Below are 22,383 nucleotides of genomic sequence, written 5' to 3'. Positions count from 1 at the left end.
AGTGATAACTCGGGGCAAAAAGCTGTTGTATATTTCCTCTCCAGATTAAGGGAGGGGGTGAATTTCATGAGCTACACTGCACAGTTCTCTGTGCAGCACAGGATGGTATAATTTTGGTTTTAAACCCCAGGGGCAGGTGTGGTACCTGAGTAGCTGGGACATTCCTTAGCTGAAGCATCCCCATTCAGAGCTGATCACAGCATGTGTACGTAACTGCAGCTGGGTGTGTCCCTACCTGTATATGTGCTGGTAAAAGTGCAGGCTGGAGCCTGGAAGAGGGGTTGGCACATTGGTCACAGCAGTATAGTGTACAGGGAGCCCATGATGATGGGTGCTCAGTGGTACTCCAGTTCCAAGTGGCACCCCAGGGGGATGCCGTCACAGTCTGACATCCCAGCCCCAAAGTTCTTCACCTTACAGCTGGGTATTTGGATGGGTGTTGAACCTAGAACACTCCTGTTCCAAAACTGTACAAGCCGTTCTTACTAACAGCAGGAAGGACTCCAACAGTGCTATGTGGAAGCATTTCTCTACCTGGGCCCAGCAGCACCATATGTCTCCTGAGACAATAGATATTCCCGATAATTTGGATTACCACCTCCTCCTCAGAGTGATGGATCTTTCCCTTAGCTTGACACGCGTTCACCTGGAGGCAATCAGCTTTTCAGCAGACAGTCTTTACTCACCCAATCACCTCCAGAATTCTTAAAAGTCTTAATTAGAACATTTCCACCAGTTAGAAAACCAACCTCTCAATGGACCTTAATTTTGTACTTTCAACACTTACCAAGCCTACTTTTTAACACCTGGCCACTTGTTCAATGTCTTACATGTCTATGAAGGCTGTCTTCCTTCTTGCCGTCATACCTTGGCCAGACACGTAGGTGAAGTGGGAGCCCCAATGGCAGACACCGATTACACAATATTTCATAAAGATAAGGTCTCACTAATTAACCACTAGTTTCAGAATTCCATATAAACAAGATTATTCACTTTCCTGTGTTCTTCCTGAAGCACCAAGCCTCCAGCATAGAAAAGAAACTTAATTCCCTTGACATGAGATGAACTTTGCCATTTTACCTACAGAGAACAAAACAGATCAGAAAGTTACCAATGCGCTGGTTGATGCCACAGCAGAACAAGCTCTAGGTCAAGCTGTTTCCTCCCAAAGGACCTCCAAGTTTATCTCTGTCTGTATCCTACTTTGTTATCAGCTGGCACACCTTCCTCTCCCACATGGGATATGGGCTCATTCTATGAGAGCCAGGCTGCCTCAGTAGCATCACTTCAAGTAGTATCTTGATATTTTTAAGGCAGCAACGTGGAGTTCCATTCACACATTCATAAGACATTATGCCTCGGTCCAAGCCTCTACTGATGCATCCTTTGGAAAAGTGCTTCTGTGAGCAGCAATACACTTACATCCTTTCACCTTCCTCCTCTCTGAGTACTTGCTTGTCAAGTTCTCAGTCACTCACGGTGGAATATCCACAGTGATCAGCACTCGAAGTAAAAAAGGAAGTTACTTACCTTTTGTAACTGGAGTTCTTCGAGATGTGTGCTCTCTCTCTGTATTCCACTACCCACCCTCTTTCCCCATCTGCTTCAGATCCTCTCTGATTTCTGGTAGGAGGGAAAACTGGAGAGACATCAGCCTGCACCGCCCCTTAAACCTTCTGCACAGAGTATGAGGAGAGCAATCGTGCAGGCATGGACCAACTGACTCTACTTGCTAGAATTCTCTGGTCTCAGGCGCATGGAGCACATATGTACCCGCAGTTGAATACAGGTAGGGACCACAGTTCTTGAACTCCGGTTATGAAGGGTAACTTCCCTTTCATACCTTACAGTGTTTTGTTTCAAGCTGTTTGTAAACTCAGGGAGACAGCACTGCACTGGTTCAAATTTTAAAGATTATCTTTGTAATCATGTGGGCTCGATACTTAATTATTTTTTAATAGAAGTTTAGGTACTGGAGCACAAGCTGGCAGCCACAACAAAAAACAAACAAACAAAAACCTCATCTTGCTAAACTATTGTGAGCTGGTGAAATGCAACTCCTAGATTACAGTTCCTTGCTCCAATGTCTGCCTCTTCCCCGCTAGTGACTTTTCTTCCCATCCAGGATGCTCTCCTTTGATTCAAAGATCAAAGCATTGACTTCAGAAGGAGTGTTTCTGTTCACTTCAGAGGGTTTTGAATAAGACCCTTTGTTCCTTCTTTGTCAGTAAAGTGCTTTTGGCCTCCTGTTTCAGCAGATCTTATCTCACTTTCAGCAGTATAGCCACCTACACCTTCTGCTTCCCCAGTTTGGTGAATCTCAGAATTTACAAGATTACATCTGGTAGATTTTTGTAAGTAATCACAGTTATGAGCTGTGACTTTTCTACATGGATTTTAGTGATTTATTGAGATCTATTCAATCAAGAATATTTCTTGAAAAATGTAGATTTCTGACACATCATCTCTTACACTTAAAAACTTTCTGGTTTAAGACCTAATTTTTAGGATTGTTGATATTAATTTAAATGGGAGTAGGATTGGCCCTATGGAGACTAGACAAAGTGTGGACTTCAGGTTTCTTAAATGCTATACAGCATTTAACTTAATTACTAGCTAGTGTTTATTCCACATAAGGGTGAGGCTCTCCAATCTAACAATCATTTTCTCTTTCTGTAATACTTCATCATACTTTCCATGGTATATAATGTCTGTGCTGAAACAAGAGGTGTTTCAACAAAGACTTCACTCACCCAGCCTATGATACTAAAGTCCAGTTAACCTTTAAAGTACTAATCTGCAGTGCATACAAAACCAAACAACAAATCTGAGGGAAACAAAACAAACATATTTCAAGGCACTGTAAACACGCTTTATATGAAATCCACTGTATGCAAAGTTTTTCAGTTTGTCTCTAGTGTTTTAGATTAGTAAATATTTTATTGCCACTCCCTGAGAAACTACTTAACATATTCTTTTCCAGTTTGCTTTGCCTTGGAGATCTCACTGAAGGTTTTATCTATACCTAACAGTTACATCAGTTTAAGTAAATAGATATAAAAATCAATTTAACCCCTACTGTACCCACACTTAAACTACTTTAACCATTGCTAAAGTTACAGATGCAAAATAAAGCAATTTAAGTAAGGGTTAAATTGGCTAAATATATCGACATTACATGTTTACACTGATTTACCTCGACATATTTTAAATAATCTTGAATTCAACAGGTACAACTTTTTTGTATAGACAATACCTGAGACTGAAAAATTAGACCAAGTTTGAAAACTGTTAATTTCTGAAAAATGATATTAGAAATTCTGATTTCTATTGTATGATCTATTTTATTGACAGATAATTTAGTATGTTACAAAGAGAAACCATTATTTTAAGGTATAAACAAAAGGAACAAAATTGAGGGTTGAGCTTTCAACTTTAACTCTGAATTTTCTCGCTTTTAAGCTCTTAATTTCTTGATTTCTCTGCTTTAATATTGCATTAATGTTAGATATTTTTCTTCGTGGAATAGATAATAGTTTTGATCTGTATAATTAAATTGCAGAAAAAAATCCTGATTTAAAAGGCAATGCTAATTATGCAAGATCATCTTGAAGGGGAATGTAAACAAATATTAGACCATGTGAATTGTCATGTATTTATAGTGTAAATGTTAACCGTACTCCGTTGTACTCTTAGAGAAAATGACTTGCATCCACTTAACCCTCTCTAACCTTATAAAGAACACAGAGGCTCACCGTTGGCAGGTAGAAGCTGTAGTTTTATTTACAGTAACCAACCATTTCAAAATATGTCAGTGCACATTTATACAATAATTATCCCAGCAGAAATGGAGACTTCATGGATCACATCAGTGATCAAAGCTGCGGTCTACACTACAAATTTATGATGGCATAACTACACCACTCAGGATTTTCCACACCCCTGAAGAACATAGTTATACACCAACCTAGCCATTGGTATAGACAGCACTGTGTCGATGGGAGTGTGACTGCTTCTCGTGGAGGTGGAGTACCTATGCCAATGGGTCCAATAAAAGATATTACCACGCCTGTCTTCACTAAGAACTACAGTGGCACAACTGCACTGGTGACTGAATAACATGCCCTGTTAGATAACAGGTAAGAGAGGACCCTTTTGAATAGTGGCCCCTAAGATCTATTAATTTATATCCAGGGCAGAAGTGACCTTGGTTTTTAAGGTCTTATCTGAAAGATTCCCACGCAACAAATTGTATAATAATATGTTGAAGTATTTTATGAAGGTGAATAAATATCTTTAGCTGAACTCCTGCCAAAATTCAAACGTGTGGTTCCTGGATGTCTAAGGCCTAGTCTACACACACAGATTTTATGCTAGCATAACTATTTCATTGAGGTAAGTGGGCTTTTTTCTCTCAGAAATAGTTATACTGCTACAGCCTCGAGTGTGGATGAAGTTATACTAGTATAAAGGTGCTTCTACTGGTATAGTTTATTCTCCTTCCTGTTGGCTGTATGTGAATAAAGTACACCAGTAGAAGCACCTTTATACCAGAATAACTGTGTCCACACTAGGTATTTATGTTGCTTTAACTAAACTGATATAGTTAAATCAACAATAAATACTGATATGTATTAAAGCACAGTTATATATTAGATGCTTAGACCACTGGACTATGGGTGGGCCATACACTGCACCCCACTCCGTCTTGTACTATATATAGCTATGTAACGGCTATGGTCTTGTTGCTTGTGGAATACAAATCTTATTTTCTAGGAGTCACTGTCCACTGATTGCAGCTGCCATTTTGTGTTCCGCACAGATTAAGTGTATTACAGAGGAAACACGCATTGTACTCTTTCACAGAAACTTTACTTTTGTTTGTTCCTATTTTCTAGTTTCCTTTAATAAAAAGTAAATCGTTCAGAGTGAAAATATAAGGTTGTCCTATATATGGAAAATACATACAAGATATCTTTATGGGACTGGTGACGTCTGAAACTTAATGGGGAAATGCTGACTGTAAAGGTATATTTGTTGGTTAGTAATGGGTAACTTTACAGTACTGTATAATGATTGTCCTACATGACATCATCTATACTGGCAAAAATGGGACCCGCAATTCATTACCAGCGGTAAAAAGAGTTATATGACATGGATAAGTTTACCTGTGAGTAGTCTGCATGACAGCTTCCCCAGTTGCTACCAGAGGTGTTGATTACGGCTTCTGTGTTTATGGATGTAGACACAGTTTATCAGATCTCCCCTCAGCCAAGGCATTTAGGCAAAAACCTCTTAGTCTTACCGTGATGGTAACAATGGTAACTACTGTATATAGAATCCTATTTTCTACGTCTCCGACTCAAGGAATATTTCCAACACACCTCTGAACAACATACTAGCCCACAGAGACCTTCCTACCAAGACTACAAAAAGAAGGATTCTGGGTGGACTCCTCCTGAAGGTTGAAACAACAGATTGGACTCCTACATAGAGTGCTTCCACCGACGGGCACGGGCTGAATTGTGGAAAAGCAGCATCACTTGCCCCATAACCTCAGCCATGTAGAACACAATGCCATCCACAGCCTAAGAAACAACTCTGACATCATAATCAAAAAGGCTGACAAAGGAGGTGCTGTCGTCATCATGAATAGGTCGGAATATGAACAAGAGGCTGCTTGGCAGCTCTCCAACACCACTTTCTACAAGCCATTACCCTCTGATCCCACTGAGGGTTACCAAAAAAACCTACACCATTTGCTCAAGAAACTCCCTGGAAAAAGCACAAGAACAAATCCGCACAGATACACCCCTGGAATCCCGACCTGGGGTATTCTATCTGCTATCCAAGATCCATAAACCTGGAATTCCTGGACGCCCCATCATCTCAGGTATTGGCACCCTGACAGCAGGATTGTCTGTCTATGTAGACTCCCTCCTCAGGCCCTACGCTACCAGCACCCCCAGCTATCTTTAAGACACCACTGACTTCCTGAGGAAACTACAATCCATCGGTGATCTTCCTGAAAACACCATCCTGGCCACTATGGATGTAGAAGCCCTCTACACCAACATTTCACACAAAGATGGACTACAAGCCGTCAGGAACAGTATCCCCGATAATGTCACGGCAAACCTGGTGGCTGAACTTTGTGACTTTGTTCTCACCCATAACTATTTCACATTTGGGGACAATGTATACCTTCAAATCAGCGGCACTGCTATGGGTACCCGCATGGCCCCACAGTATGCCAACATTTTTATGGCTGACTTAGAACAACGCTTCCTCAGCTCTCGTCCCCTAATGCCTCTACTCTACTTGTGCTATATTGATGACATCTTCATCATCTGGACCCATGGAAAAGAAGCCCTTGAGGAATTCCACCATGATTTCAACAATTTCCATCCCACCATCAACCTCAGCTTGGTCCAGTCCACACAAGAGATCCACTTCCTGGACACTACGGTGCTAATAAGCGATGGTCACATAAACACCACCCTATACTGGAAACCTACTGACCGCTATTCCTACCTACATGCCTCCAGCTTTCATCCAGACCACATGATCCATTGTCTACAGCTAAGCTCTACGATACAACTGCATTTGCTCCAACCCCTCAGACAGAGACAAACACCTACAAGATCTCTATCAAGCATTCTTACAACTACAGTACCCACCTGCTGAAGTGAAGAAACAGATTGATAGAGCCAGAAGAGTACCCAAAAGTAACCTACTCCAGGACAGGTCCAACAAAGAAAATAACAGAACGCCACTAGCCATCACCTTCAGCCCCCAACTAAAACCTCTCCAATGCATCATCAAGGATCTACAACCTATCCTGAAGGACAACCCACCACTCTCACAGATCTTGGGAGACAGGCCAGTCCTTGCTTCCAGACAGCCCCCCAACCTGAAACAAATACTCACCAGCAACCACACACCACACAACAGAACCACTAACCCAGGAACCTATCCTTGCAACAAAGCCCATTGCCAGCTGTGTTCACATATCTATTCAGGGGACAGCATCATAGGGCCTAATCACATCAGCCACACAATCAGAGGCTCGTTCACCTGCACATCTACCAATGTGATATATGCCATCATGTGCCAGCAATGCCCCTCTGCCATGTACATTGGTCAAACTGAACAGTCTCTACGTAAAAGAATAAATGGACACAAATCAGATGTCAAGAATTATAACATTCAAAAACCAGTCGGAGAACACTTCAATCTCTCTGGTCACTCGATTAGAGACCTAAAAGTGACAATTCTTCAACAAAAAAATTTCAAAAACAGACTCCAACGAGAGACTGCTGAATTGGAATTAATTTGCAAACTGGTAATAGCTCACCTTAAGTGATCTCTCACTTGTTACAGTGTGCATGGTAACACCTATTGTTTCATGTTCTCTGTGTATACAAATCTCCCCGCTGTATTTTCCACTGAATGCACCCGATGAAGTGAGCTGTAGCTCACGAAAGCTTATGCTCAAATAAATTTGTTAGTCTCCAAGGTGCCCAAGTACTCCTTTTCTTTTTGCGAATACGACTAACACGGCTGCTACTCTAAATACTGTATATAAGGCTCCGTGTTTTAAGCACTGACCCTGTCACCTAACCCTGCTCAAACTCAAAGGACATTTTTAGATGTCACCGGGTGACCACAGCACTGCACTAGTGCTCCCATCGTGGAGCTGAACGGATGCTGCAAAATAATGGTGGAAACATTTAACAGGGAGGGAGGAGAAACGCTGGTGTTGACACAGCCCGAGAGTAATTTCAGTTCGAGTCACCCTTGTGCTGCAGCCAGGGCCAGAGGGATGAGTCGGCAGGTGACTGTGCAGGGGCTAGGTGAGGAAGTTAGCTTGACCCAGTCGTAGGGCGTAAACTAGAGCAGGAGCTGCGGGGATTAGCTGTAGGTGCCAGGCTGCACGGGAGGGGAAGCCTCTGTGCGCGGCTGTAGCTGTGCTGGGAGGAGGCGGGTGCCCCTGTCGGGGAGGGGGACAGTAGAGGGTGTAGCTGCCGGGGCTGTTGCTGGGTGTCTCTGCGAAGCTTGCGAGGCCAGCAGCTGCGTGCAGGGGGCGGGATGGGTGTGTCGCTTGGCCTGGGGCTGTCCTATAGCTACGGGTATTGGGTGTGTCCGGGTCAGCGACTCTTTGTCTCTAGTTTCAGAGGCGTAGCGGTGTTAGCCTGTATCAGCAAAAACAAGTGAGGAGTGCTTGGGGCACCTTCGAGACTAACACATTTAAATTAGGCATCCGCTTTCGTGGGGCATCTGATGAAGTGGGATCTAGCCCAGGAAAGCTCATGCCCAAATAAATCGCTTAGTCTCTAAGGTGCCACCAGGACTCCTCCTTGTCTTTGTCGCTCGTCTCTGCTCAGGCGGTGGGGACTGCCCGGGGGCAGCAGCCGCCGCCTCTGGGGGTGTGTGTGTGTCCCGGGAGGGGGAGGGAAGAGGCGCCCGGGGCTGAGCGGGCAGCGCCTGGGCGGTGTGTGCGCGCGCGGCGGGGGGCGCCTGGGGGTGGAGGGGGGGGGGGGGGTTGGTTCTGTGGCTGGCCGGAAGTGACGGGCCGTCGTTCACCTGCTGGGAGTGTCCGTTGGGAGCCGCCGTGTTGTGAGGAGGACGCCGAGGCGCGACCGTTGCTGCCCCGCCATGGAGCTGCCGCTGCGGGCCGCGCTGCTCGGGAGCCTCCTGCTGTGCTGCGCAGGTGAGAGCCCGGCCCGGGCTGGTGCCGGGGTGTCCCCCCGCCCCCCGTGTGCCCCTCCGGTCGGGGCTGCCTAGGCGGCGCGGGGGGAGGGGGCGCTGTCCCCGGCACCTCCCCGCTGTCGGGGTCTCCCCCCCCCCCCCAAGCCTCCCACGGGGTGTGGTGTGTAGCACGGTGCTGCCCCCGTCCCCCGCCAGCGGCGGGCTCGCCGGGTGCGGCGTGTGCTGCGGGCGGGGCGGGGGGCTGCTGCGGATGCTGGATTCTCGGTGCCCCTGCCCGGGGCGCTGTCCCCTCCGTGCGCCGCGATCCCGCAGCCGGGAAGTGGCTTTGCCGGCGGGGCAGGGTGCGAGCGGTGGGCGCCCCGTGCGGGAGCCCAGACCCACCTCGGCGCTCTCCCAGCCCTGACCCGCCTGAAAAAGAGATCGCGTGGCGCCTTGCCGCGCGTTTCGGGGCTTTGGTCTTTCTGTGGCTTTCGGCGTGATCCGTGTAAACATGTGGCTCCGTAACCTGCAATGTAGGAAACGTGGATTAAATGAAAAGCTCAGGGCAGAGCTAACTTTCACAACGAGTAGTACACGTTATGACTACATTCCTGGGGTAGAAGTCCAAGCAAAGACTATAAATTACTGTAGTTGGAAATACTTTGGTTTGTTCGCAGCGTCTGGAGCAAAAGCAAGAGTTAATTAAGCAAAAGGAGAAGGCATGTTGCACTAAGTGTTCCTAAAACAGCTCCTTGTTTTGACACCCTTTTGGCTGATAAAAGGTGGATAAGCATAGTTTAATTCTTTCAATTTATTTGCAGTTATTTTACAAATTATAGAAATGTTAGGGAATGGCACTATTTAAACAACTGGTTCATTGTTTCCTCAGAAAAATGTGTTCACTATAGTTTGCCTCAAACACTTATTTGTTAATTCCACCTAATTTTAGGAAACTGCTACAGTTATCTGTTGAAACACTTTCTGTTTTCAAAACTTTCAGATATTTCTTACAATTTTGCATCAATTTTGATGTAATACAAAAGACCTGTGAAACACCTGGGGAGGTTAAAAGTTAGAAAAAATGCTTTTCAGAAGTGTTAGGATGACTCTGTCTGTTTCCTGTTGAAATGTTAATGCCATTGTTGATGTCACAGCTGTGTTGGGGAATTACTCATGGGACCAACATTTGTTATAGTAGAATCTCCAAATCTAATCTCTTGTGTGACAGTGCATGAGTTGGAAACTTTTTTGTCAACTTCAAGTAAAAATATATGGCTGGTTTGCTTTTTGCTATCTGGTTTACTGAATATATTACATTTGTTCAGGGATTAATTAAGATTCATTTAAAAATATTTTCCATGTACTTCAAATAGGCACTGTGTATAATCTGGATTGACTGACTGGTGTTAATTTGTGCATTTAGAAACTTCTTTGCTTTCTTTGAGACTCTTGGACAGTTCTGCCCAGAGTGAAGTTTGAGCACAAAACACTTGATTCAAGTGAAAACTGTTCATAGGAAAAAATACTTACATTACTTTCTCTTTGTAAATCATTAAACTGTACCAGTGTATATAATTACTATCATTTGAAAACTGTTAGCACATTACGTTGATTCCTTATCATAAAATGGAAGTAAATGACACAATGTGTTGTTGTTTAATTTGAAACCGAGTAGCAGAAAATACAATTTATAGTTCCGATTTGTCTTTTTATTTAAAGGCGATTTGAACAGTTGCTTTCAAATTGAATTTGGAAAGAGCAGTAATCAATGTTCAGTACGCAGTCTCTATTTAGATAATTTCATAAAGAGGGTAAATTTTAGCTTTCTGTTTTGTATTTGCCTTCTTCCAATTAAGAATATTGTTTTAATCCAAATAATTTATGTTGCTTTGAATGAACAGTATATTTAAATGATTATTTTCAGTATTTTGACCTACAGGTTTTCTCAGATAATCTTTTCCCAGTTGTGACAATGATTTAGTCTTCAAGTATTCAGGTATCAAGTTGAGGAGATGCTGTGGTTATGGATACAGTATTGCAAAATAGTTTTCAGATTCTGATCATCTTTAAGTGTGACTTGCAAATGTGTCTGTTACTTCAACCTTGAACTAAAATATAAGTATTACGTTAAAAATTTTAAAGAATGTTAAGGTTGCAAAGTCAACCACTCAAAAAGTTAGGAGATGACAGAATTAATGCTGCATAGTCCAACTTTAATTCAGCCCATTTGTTGTATGTGTTGCATGTGGTCATGTAATTAAAGACTATCTTTTCAAAGGTCCCCTGCCTCATCCTGTGCACATAATGGGTTCTGTTAACTCCATGAGTAGCAGCTATTCAACGTTTTGATTTGTCTTCCCATGTCTAGCTTATTGTACACCCTTCTCACTCTGATTTGAATACAGAATTAATTTCCTCATGGGCTTTTCTTACAGAGCTCATCATTGTAATATTAATCTGCTTCATAAACTTTAATTAATTAATTTTCATAACACTTCAGTGAGGTAATGTGGTATTCTGTGGTCACTTTACAGATGAGGAACTGATGCACAAAGAGATTAAGGTAGAGAGAGCCTGCTAATTTTGGGATCCCAGTTTGAAGCACCCAGGGGACTGATTTTTTTCAGGGTATTTAACACGTTATATGTCCAGACTGTAATGATTTCCACTGTAGTTGTGAATGGTCAGCTCTTCTGCAAATCAGGCCCCGAATATGTCAGATTGGGCACTTGAAAAATTAGGATTCGAAACAAATGATTAGTGGCTGCCTGTGAATAAATTGATTTAAGTCAGGGTAGTCAATTATTTTTTGTCAAGGTCCAGACTTCAGAGAAACATTTTTTGCACTGCAATAACGATAATAAGTAAGTAGGTAAAAAGATTTCATGGTCCATTCAAAAGTGTCTGGCAGTCTGGATTTGGCCCTCAGTCTGCATATTGACTACCCGTGGTTTAAGTGATTTGTCCAGCATCATCTAGAAACCCTGTGGGAGATGGGGGGATAGAAGTCAGTTCTCCAGGGTGGCATTCAACTGCTTTTTCCATGAGACTGTCCTTTCTTTCTGTAGTCCCCTGCTTTATTCAGTCATTCCAACTTCTCTGAAACAAATGATGCAGAAGTACTACAGACAATAGCCTTGTTTTCTATGCAACTGTGGTTTGTTTCTAGGACACTGCCTATCCTGTGCACTGAATTAAGCAGAGATCATGTGGAGAAAAAAGTGTGTGATCATGTAATTAAAGACTATATCATAAGGCATACTCACCAGGGGTCTGAATTAAGGCTGCATGGGCAACTTTAATTCTGGCATTTCCCAGCTTTTGAGTACTTGACTTTCGAACCTTACATTCTCGTAAAGTAGCTTTTTTGGAAGTAATTTCCTAATTTTTTTTAAAGCAAACTGGGGGAAAAAAACCCCAAATATCACAGAAATGTAGGGCTGGAAGGGATCTTGAGAAGTCTAACCTTTTCTCCCCGTTCTCCCAGTTCACTAGGGAAAATCCCATAGGTTTCATGCTGGTGGTACCATTTCCTAGTTCTTTCCATAAAATGGAGCCAAAGTTGAAGAGTTTGTTCTCCTTGTTTAACAAGAAGAGGTTTTTGCTGGAACTTCTGTGAAACTATTGAGGCTTCTGTGAGGTGGTGGAAGGAGGATGTTTTAGCACTGCCTGTAGACACCTGGGCTGAGGCAGGACCAAATCAACCTACAATGATAGAGATTCCACAACCTCTCGTAGAATCATATTCCAGAGCTTGACTACCTTTTAGAGTTAAAGTTTTCCCTAATATCTGACCTGAATCTCCCTTGTTGCAGATTAAGCCCATTACTACTTGTCATACCTTCAGTGGACATGGAGAACAATTGATTGCAGTTCCCTTAATAACAGTCCTTAATATCTTATCAGGTTCCCTTTGTCGTCTTTTCTCAAGACTAAACATATTCAGTTTTTAACCTTTCCTCATAGGTCAGGTTTTCTAAACCTTTTATCGTTTTTGTTGCTATCCTCTGGACTCTCTCCAGTTTGTCCACATCTTTCCTGTGTTTAGGCATAGCTGGATTTGGTTTAAATGAAGAAATGTTGGTAAACGTTGATTTTAGCTGATGTATTGAAATAAAAGAAAAAAATCCATCCGTAACTGTCAGCACAAATGTAGCTCCATGTCCTTCCCACTCCCCGCACACATTTTGCCTGCAGGGATTGGGTGATGACACCCAAACTGGTCATTATTAGGGTTGGAATCTTTGGAGTTTGGCTGTAAAGCACAGACTTCTGCCACTTGAGCTAAGGGACTAGTTGATAGCAATAGTCGGTTGTAATTCTCTATGGACCAGACTGGAAGGAGGTGACCCACACACTTTGCCAATGAGTTTCACATGTATTTGCTGATTGGCAGAAGATTGTTGAGACAGTCCAATCCTGGGTTCAATTCTGGATTGTGCTTTAATAGTCACAGACCCTTACATCCTGACCCCTTTATCATTTTCTTCTTTCACAGATCCTATCTCAATCTCTCTTCACCTTCCCTCTAGCTCATCATCCTTTTGCATTCCAATCAGGCTAGCTCCTTCTCCATGCAGCCTGAGCACCAGCAGTGGAGGATTCAGAGCTCCCTGTTCATAGTTCTGGTGCCTGGCACCACAGACTCCTAGCCACCAAGAGGAACAATTTCAGGGAGAGTTCTGCTTATTCTTGCAGCCTTGGAATAGATCATGCTTATTTATTCTGTGGGGATAGCACCATGTGCAGTCTGGTTGATGTGTAGGAGCTGTGTGATGAGCTCGTCCCAGCCCTGCAGCGTAAGGACACGAGAATGAGAGCTGCCTTGCTGTTGAAGTGTGTGGCGATTGCACTGTGGAAGCTGGCTACCCCAGACTGGCCAGTTCGGAGTGGGAAAGGTGATATTAGACTCATGTTGACGGAAGTGTGCAGGGCCATTAATCTCATCCTGCTCTGAAAGACTATGGCTCTGGGCAACATGCATGACATTGTGGATGGCTTTGCACAAATGGGCTTCCCTAACTGCAGAGGTGCGATAGATGGCATGCATATTCCAATTCTGGCACCAGAAACCTAGCCACCAAATACATTAATTGGAAGATGTGTTTCTCAATAGTTCTCCAGGCGCTTGTGGATCACCATGGGTGTCTCACGGACATTAACACAAGCTGGTCCGGAAAAGTGCGTGATGCACGTATCTTTCGGAACATTGGCCTGTTTAGGAAGTTTCAAGCAGGGACTTTCTTCCCGGACCAGAAGATCACCATTGGAGAAGTCGAAATGCCCATTGTAATCCTGGGAGACCCTGCCTACCCCTTAATGCCATGGCTTACAAAGCCATACATTGGGCACCTTGACAGCAGCAAGGAGCAGTTCAACCAACAGGCTGCGCAAGTGCAGAATGACTGCTGAGTGTGGTTTTGGCCGTTTAAAGGCCCGCTGGCATTGCTGATATAGGAGGCTGGACCCGGCCAATGACAATAATCCTATGTTTATAGCCGCATGCTGTACACTACATAATATTTGTGAAGGGAAGGGTGAAAGCTTCATTCAGGGCTGGGCCGCTGAGGCCAAGCGCCTGTAGGCTGAATTTGAACAGCCAGAGACCAGGGCTATTAAAGGGGCTCAGCACAAGGCCATAAGGATCAGGGATGCCTTGAGACAGCAATTTGAAGCTGAAAGCCACTAATATTTGTGGCTATGCTCAGGAGTGCAGTGCATGTAATGCTAGGAGATGATTGTGATTGGTGCAGACGATTCACTGTGAAGGTTTAAGAAAATTGCCTGTTGCTTTGCAGGGCTCTGTTTGTTTTCAATTCATGGAATAAAGATTGCTTTCAACCAAAACAATTCTTTTATTAAAAAACAACAACTGGAGGAGAGAGACAAACAAAAACAAAAAAAACCATCAGCACTGAGGGGGATGGGAGAAGGAAGAGTTTCAGGAGGACGTGGGGTCCCGGGATGGTTAAAGATTTGTGTATGTCCAGGTATCATCCAACCTTCTCCCTGGGAGTACAGTGTAGCAGGTACTGTACTTCTGCGGGGCTAAACTGCAGAGGGATAGATGTTGAGTGCAGTGGGTACTGGGAGTGTTCAGTACTAGACTGTGATGAGGGAAAAGTGGAATGCAGCGGGTGCAGACTGGAGCCAGGAAGTTGATAGGAGTGTGTTGGCAGTGTCTGGGAGGCTCATGGGAAAGAGTTTTGCGACAGCTGCTGTAGGGGAGGGTGGGCGTGGAGCTGCTCGGTTTGCAGTGCTAGTAGCACCTGGAGCGTGTCCATAACATTTAAGAGCTGCTCCGTGGCTTCGTTCTGGCGTGCCACATTCTCCTTTCGGTCCCTCTTCTCGCTGTCCCGCCACTCCTTCAGTTCTTGTTTTTCAGCTGCAGAGTGCATCATGACATCACGCAGGAAGTCCTCTTCAGTTCTTTGTAGCCGCTTTCTAATTCTGCACAGCTGTTCAGCTGGCGGTAACAAAGAGGGAGGCTGGGCTCCCAAGGTCATATATGTGAAGCCAAAATGCAACATTTTACAGAAACAGTATTGTTTGCAACAAACAGACCACTGATTCAGTGATTTAAAACAACCACTATTCACATACCTGTCACTAACTGGCTGGCCCCAGGCATGCACACATGAGCCACAAGACCCACAAAATGGTGAGTAACCGCTGGGGCAGGGGAAATCAGTGTTCCAGGTCCATACTGTACACTGGGCACGTGGCTTTTGGGGAGAGCCAGCACTGTAGCGGGCGCCTTGTAATCATTACTGTCCCCACATTTTCCACAGGCTGTGTTGATTATGGAAGATATTTCGTTGCTGAGGGTGAGCAGGGAATCAAGGAAGGATCTTTTCCAAGACTGCGACTTCTGCCTTGGCCCTTATGCCTCTCCACTGTGTGCAGCAATAGTGTCTGTTCCCCATCTCCTTCTCCCCTCCCCCCCGTGATTGACAGAGTGCTGTGGGAAAGTTACCCTTAATGGGGCAAGAAACAAAGCAGCTCTGCCAAAGAACCTGCGGCAGCTGTTTGCCCAGTGTCTCCATGAGAGTTTCGTAGAGATCTCTGAGGCAGATTCCCGTGAAGTGAGGGAGTCACTCAACACCCTGTTCTGCCACTCAGACTAGGCATGTGGTGGTAGGTGTATCATACAGACACAAGTCTGCTTTCTGCAAGCCTCTTGCCCCCAACAACTTGCTTCAGCGATTCCCAAAATCAAAACCACTTACCAGGGGCCTCCTCTCCTGTTTGCACTTTGCCAAGCTCCGACAGGTGTGACTGGCTATCCTCCTCTGAGGTAGAGAAGAGCTCCTGGCTACATGCATCTCTGACCTCCAAGTCGTCCTCTGCCTTTGGGTCCCCATTCCTCTCCACATCCTTGTCCAAGATTTACTCCTCCTGGCTCGGTCCACTCTCGACTGGCACGTGAGCCAACGAAGTATCCACAGTGGCCTTCTCAGTGGAGGTTGGGTCGCCACCGAGTATTGCGTCCAGCTGCTTGTAGAATCGGCAGCTCGTGGGCGCAGTACTGGAGCAGCAGTTTGCCTCACGTGACTTGTGGTAGGCGTTCCACAACTCCTTCACTTTTGACCGTGCACTGCAGTGTGTCCCGGTCATGGCCCCTTTCTATCATGCATCATGACATCTTCTGTAGGTATCATAATTCCTATGGCTGGAGTGCAGCTGGGTCTGGACAGCCTCCTCTCCCCAAATACTGATGAGGTCCAGCAGCTTGGCATTGCTCCAAAGCGGGGATCGCCTGGTGCATGGAGCAGGCATGGCCACCTGGAAAGATGCACTGAGACCGTTCCGTGTGTCACTGAGCAAACAGGAAGGGGACTTTTAAAATTCCCAAGGAATTTAAGGGGTGGGGCTCACGGTTGGTCACCTGAGAGCAGGGCAGTAAAGGTCAAACCGATGACCAGAGAGGTGAGAACAGGCATTGTGGGACACCTCCTGGAGGCCAATCGCAGTGCTGTAGTCAACCAGGGTGTCTACACTGATACCAAGGTGCTGTATCCCGTCGCAGAAAGCTGTATGCCTCTTATCGGGGGGATGTTTTTTTTTTTTTTTTTATAGCGCTGCAACTGTTTGGCAGTGTGTACACCTCAGGAGTTATACCGCAGAAAGCTGCGTTACTGCACATCAACTTGCCAGTGTAGACAAGGCCTTAGTGACTGCTTTTGTTGCTTCACTTTCCCAAGCAGCTGCTAAGTGGTTCATATGGGATTTGGGTTACCTTCAGCTTTCTGTAAAGCAGCTGTGAAACTGACTAAGCTAGTAAATTTCACTTGCTGCTGCTTTCTGGATTCAAAGACAGGTAGTGCATTTGTTCACATATGGAAGCATATCTTTGCAGTCATAAAAGCTAGATATGTTAAAATGAAAGTCTACATTCTGCAGAAATTGGTGGCTTAGCTCCTTCTCCATGCAACCTACCTGGGAAAGCTTCCTACCTGCTACTGGTGAATGTGTGAATACTTTTTTTCAGTCACTGCATTATCTCTGGTTTATTCTCTGGTAGAGGATTTTGTCTTTTCCGACCCTTGCTTTTAGCTGATTTTTCATGATTGTTTGCTGAGAGTTGGCTTTTCTGTCAATTGGGTGATTTTTTCACCCTTAAAAACAAACTTTGCTGGCATGCGTATAATCATCTTAAGTAACTTAACAGGTTGAATTATTGTTTTTGAGAGAGATAAGAAATAATCTTATGAATAGCAATTTGGAACAAATCCATCAGATTCACTTTTCTTGTTTATGAAGGAAAAATATATCCCACTTCAGCAAAAATTTGGAGTTCCTGCTTCAAATCTTCAGTTATAATCCATACAGTAATATCTTGGCTTAGTATTTACAGATAAATCTTCCCTTGACTTGGGGGAAATATAGAGAATTTTAGCTTCAGATGGTAAGGTTAAAACTGTTTAGTTTGTATCTATACTGACCTTTCTCTGACTACTTTTCTGCTTTTTCTCATTCCCTCCCCCATCTACCATCACTACAGGCAGTACCCTTGGACTCACTTTATCTCTCAGCAGTTCTAGAATAACCAAACCTTTTAACACCTCTGTGTTGTCATTCCTTTCTAACCAGGTCTGCTTGAGGTCAGAATACCACATTTTACAGAGTCTGTACTTGGTTATTTTTGTACACTAGCACATTCTAAGGTTAAAACGATCAAAAGTAGGTTTCTTAAAACAGTTCAGTCAATTCACTTTTGCTAAATAAAATCAGTTTGTAAAGTAGAGAGGGTAGTTGCTTCTGAAATTGTGAATCTTAAAGGCAATTTAGTCTGATTTGCTTTTGTTTGTTTGCCTATTGCTTTTTCTTCCTCTATTCTCTAGGGCAGTAGGCACCCATGTCAAAACCCTTAGTGTAGATGCAGTTATACTGGCAAAACTGCACTTTGCTGGTATAGTTTTATTTTGCTTGGAGTTGAGGGCTGAGAGAGTGCAGTTGGAATAAGCTATAGTGGCAAAAGCATGCTTTTGACAGTATAAACTGTGTCCGTGCTAGGAGTGTGATGTTGGTATAGTATACTGGTATAGCTATAGTGGCAACATGTTCCTAGTATAGACCTGACCTAAAACCTATTTTGAGAAGAAGATACAGGCATAAGATGGTAAAGTGTGATGATAAGCCATATGTACTACTAGCTAATGGCTGACCCATAGAATCTATTGTCCATTAACACCCATTTGAAATGCTATTAATTCTAAAAAGAATTCACTGTATTCATTAGTTAGACATTCTGTAATATGAATAAGTAGAAAAAACTAGCAACATTTACACTGTAAAAAGGAGACTAAAGTGTCTTTGTTCCTTGCTCTTGAAGACTAAGTTTAAGATTCAGTGTAAATGAGTTGAAAATTGGGTTGGTTTGCAGATTTCCAGGTGACTGGGGTACGTGGGAGTAAATCAGAAGTGCTGCCATATCACTAAGATGAGAAACATTTCTAGATAAAGAACAGTGGTTTGAGGATTCTGTGTGGTGATCCTCTTGATGCTGTTATCATTATTGCAGTCTTGTAAAATCCCACTTGAGTGGCACTGGTAATATAAGTATTTTGTATATTCAACAAGGTAAAGGTGGGGGAATGGATTTTGGGCAGGCAGAGTTAACTGTCTTGTACACCTGAATTATTGGGTTATTGGGGAGAATTTTGTTCTCATTTTTTGAGAGGGAATAGTGTGGGATAATCCATGACAAATGCAACATGTTATGCCAGGTATAATAGAATTTAGATATGTCTATGTGACATACAAATCAACCCAGAAATGTGTTTCCAGTATCTCTTGACTATGCAGTTTGAAGCTACACTCGTCGTATGTGTGGTTAAATTAAATTAAATGCCCTTGCCTACAATAGACAATGTAACCCTTTGTAATTGGACTGGTGGGATAGCACCAGTGTAAATATTAGCAGTACAATGTCTCCCCTAGCTATGGTTTTTCAGGTGCAGGTCAGCTGCAGTTCTGCCCTAAACTCTCATTAGTGCTGTACCATCTGTTGACAATCTATCTGCCCTTGGAATACCTATCCCACAGATCCTGGCACAGCTGTCTGAGGCTGTGGGTTTCTGAGAGTTTCCAAAAGGCCATCTTGGAGCCAAGGGGAATGTTGAAGTCTGACCTCTTCTCCCTTTCTCCCCAATTTACTGGGGAAAATCCCATAGGTTCCCTACTTCTGGTACCATTTCCTAGTCCTTTCTATAAAATGGAGCCACAGGTGAAGACTTGGTTCTCCTTGTTTAACAAGAAGAGGTTTCTGCTGGAACTTCTGTGAAACTATTGAGGCTTCTATGAGGTGGTGGAGGGAGGATGTTTTAACACTTCACGTAGACAGCTTGAGAAGGAAGATTAGTTCTTGGAATTTGTAATTCACCAGTCATGCATTCATCATGCTTGGAGTAGACAACATTGCACTGAACTTGCAGACAGTGGTGTCAGTCGGTAGAGCATCACTTCTGTGTTTGGTCATAACTACAGACGGAGTTCTTGAAGCCTATGATGAGCAGCAGTGTCTGCATAACTTCAGGATGTAATGGATTTTACAGTATCTCTTTGGGGAATTCCATACCTTATGGATAAGAGCTCCTCTTTGTGTGGAAAAGAGGGGCAGTTGCCCTGTGGAAGCTGGGTACCGTGGACGGTTGCTACTTATATGGCACCATTTTGGCAGTGGGAAGCCTATGATGAGTGAAGTTTGGACATTTGTAGGGCATATAATGTGTGGAAGAGGTGCACGGTTAAGGATTTAAATAGCTGGGACTCCCAAACCGTATGAGCCATTGAATTTATGTACACATTTTATGGCAGCCTCAAACAAATCTAAATGCATAATAATGGAAAGAGGTTCAAACTATTCAGTGGTGATGCAAGCCTTAGTGGCTCACAATGGCAGGTTCATGGATGTGTACATTGGGTGACTATGGCAAGCATGGAGCCTGCTCAGATCACCGCGGCAGTTATGAGCATTGTAAACACCTTGCGCATCATCATGCAGAACCAGTACCTGCAAAAGCAGGCGAGGAGGCGATGGCAGCGCGGTGACAAGAGTGATGAGGACATGGACACAGACTTCTCTCAAAGCAAGGGCCCCGGCAGTTTGGCCATCCTGGTGGCAACGGGGCAGGCTCATGCCATGGAACGCAGATTCTGGGCCCGTGAAACAAGCACAGACTGGTGGGACCGCACAGTGTTGCATGTCTGGGATGATTCTCAGTGGCTGCGAAACTTTCGCATGCGTAAGGGCACTTTCATGGAACTTTGTGACTTGGTATTCTTGAGCTTCCGGGCAGGGAAAACCAAATGAGAGCAGCCCTCACAGTTCACAAGCGAGTGGCGATAGCCCTGTGGAAGCTTGCAACGCCAGATGGCTACCCGGTCAGTCAGGAATCAATTTGGAGTGGGCAAATCTACTGTGGGGGCTGCTGTGATCCAAGTAGCCAATGCTGTCACTGAGCTGCTGCTATCAAGGGTAGTGACTCTGGGAAAAGTGCAGGTTATAGTGGATGGCTTTGCTGCAATGGGATTCCCTAACTGTGGTGGGGAAATAGACGGAACGCAGATCCCTATCTTGGGACCACCAAGGCAGCCAGTACATAAACCGAAAGGGGTGCTTTTCAATGGTACTGCAAGCATGGTGGATCACAAGGGAGGTTTCTTCGATATCAACATGGCCGGGAAAGGTACATGACGCTCGCATCTTCAGGAACTCTGGTCTGTATGAACAGCTGCAGCAAGAGACTTACTTCCCATACCAGAAAATAACTGTTGGGGATGTTGAAATGCCAATAGTTATCCTTGGGGACCCAGCCTACCCTTTAATGCCAGGGCTCATGAAGCCGTACACAGGCAGCCTGGACAGTAGTCAGGAGCTGTTCAACTATAGGATGAGCAAGTGCAGAATGGTGGTAGAATGTGCATTTGGACGTTTAAAAGCGTGCTAGCGCAGTTTACTGACTCTGTTAGACCTCGACAAAACCAATATTCCCATTGTTATTACAGCTTGCTGTGTGCTCCACAATATCTGTGAGAGTAACGGGGAGACGTTTATGGCAGGGTGGGAAGTTGAGGCAAATCGCCTGGCTGCTGATTATGCACAGCCAGACACCAGGGCGGTTAGAACAGCACAGCAGGGCGCGCTGCGCATCAGAGAAGCTTTGAAAACCAGTTTCATGGCTGACCAGGCTATGGTGTGACAGTTCTGTTTGTTTCTCCTTGATGAAAACCCGCCCCCTTGGTTCACTGTACTTCCCTGTAAGCCAACCGCTGTTCCCTCCCCCTTCGATCACCGCTTGCAGAGGCAATAAAGTCGTTGTTTGAAATTCATGCATTCTTTATTAATTCGTCACACAAATGGGGGGATAAATTGCCAAGGTAGCCCGGGAGGGGTGGGGAAGGAGGGAAGCACCGGGTGGGGTGGGGGAGGAGGGAAGGACAAGGCCATACAGCAATTCAAAACTTACTGAATGCCAGCCTTCTGTTGCTTGGGCAGTCCTCTGGAACTTGGGGAGGAGGGCGGTTGATTACACAGGGGCTGCAGTGGCGGTCTGTGCCTTTCCTGCACCTCAGCCATAGGCCGGAGCATATCAGTTTGATCCTCCAGTAGTCTCATAATTGTATCCTGCCTCCTCTCATCATGGTGCTGCCACTTTTCCTCTTGATCCTGCCACCTCTCTTGTTGCTCCCGCCACCTGTCCTCTCGCGTGTCCCTCCTGTCCTCGTGTTCATTTTGTGCTTTCGTGGACTCTGCCATTGTCTGCCTCCACGCATTCTGCTGGGCTTTTTCAGTTTGGGTGGACTGCATGAGCTCAGAGAACATTTTCATTGTGAGTGCATTTTTTTCTACCTTCTTATCTGTGCTAGCCTCTGGAACGGAGATGCTAGTCGCAATGTTGAAACATTTGCAGCTGTGGGAGGAAAAAAAAAGGGAGATTAAAATTGAAAAAGACACATTGGCCATTTAAAAGGAGGGGCTGATGTTTTCGGGTTAACGTACAGCACAAACCCAACTAACCCTCCCCCCACCACATGGCTAACAGCGGGGATGATTTCTTTTCAGCCACAGGCAAACAGCCCAGTAGGAAAGTCCCCTGAATACAATTCCCCTTTTTCAACCAGGTGACCATGAATGATATCACTCTCCTGAGGATAACAGAGAGAGAAAGAACGGATGTTGCTTGAATG

The 22,383-nt window shown here is 44.5% G+C and overlaps 1 protein-coding gene across 1 annotated transcript in view; it reads left to right on the top strand.

Annotated features, from left to right (window-relative positions):
• The first annotated feature begins 8,658 nt into the window (after positions 1-8,658).
• Positions 8,659-22,383, top strand: part of CXADR (CXADR cell adhesion molecule) — a 32,464-nt gene continuing 18,739 nt past the window's right edge. The window contains exon 1 of the mRNA XM_077815184.1: positions 8,659-8,713. Coding sequence (XP_077671310.1) covers positions 8,659-8,713 — 55 coding nt within the window. The remainder of the gene's footprint in view (positions 8,714-22,383) is intronic.

The sequence above is a fragment of the Eretmochelys imbricata genome, chromosome 1, assembly GCF_965152235.1.
Source record: "Eretmochelys imbricata isolate rEreImb1 chromosome 1, rEreImb1.hap1, whole genome shotgun sequence".
NCBI lineage: Eukaryota > Metazoa > Chordata > Testudines > Cheloniidae > Eretmochelys > Eretmochelys imbricata.
This window is presented reverse-complemented; position numbering and strand designations above follow the sequence as displayed.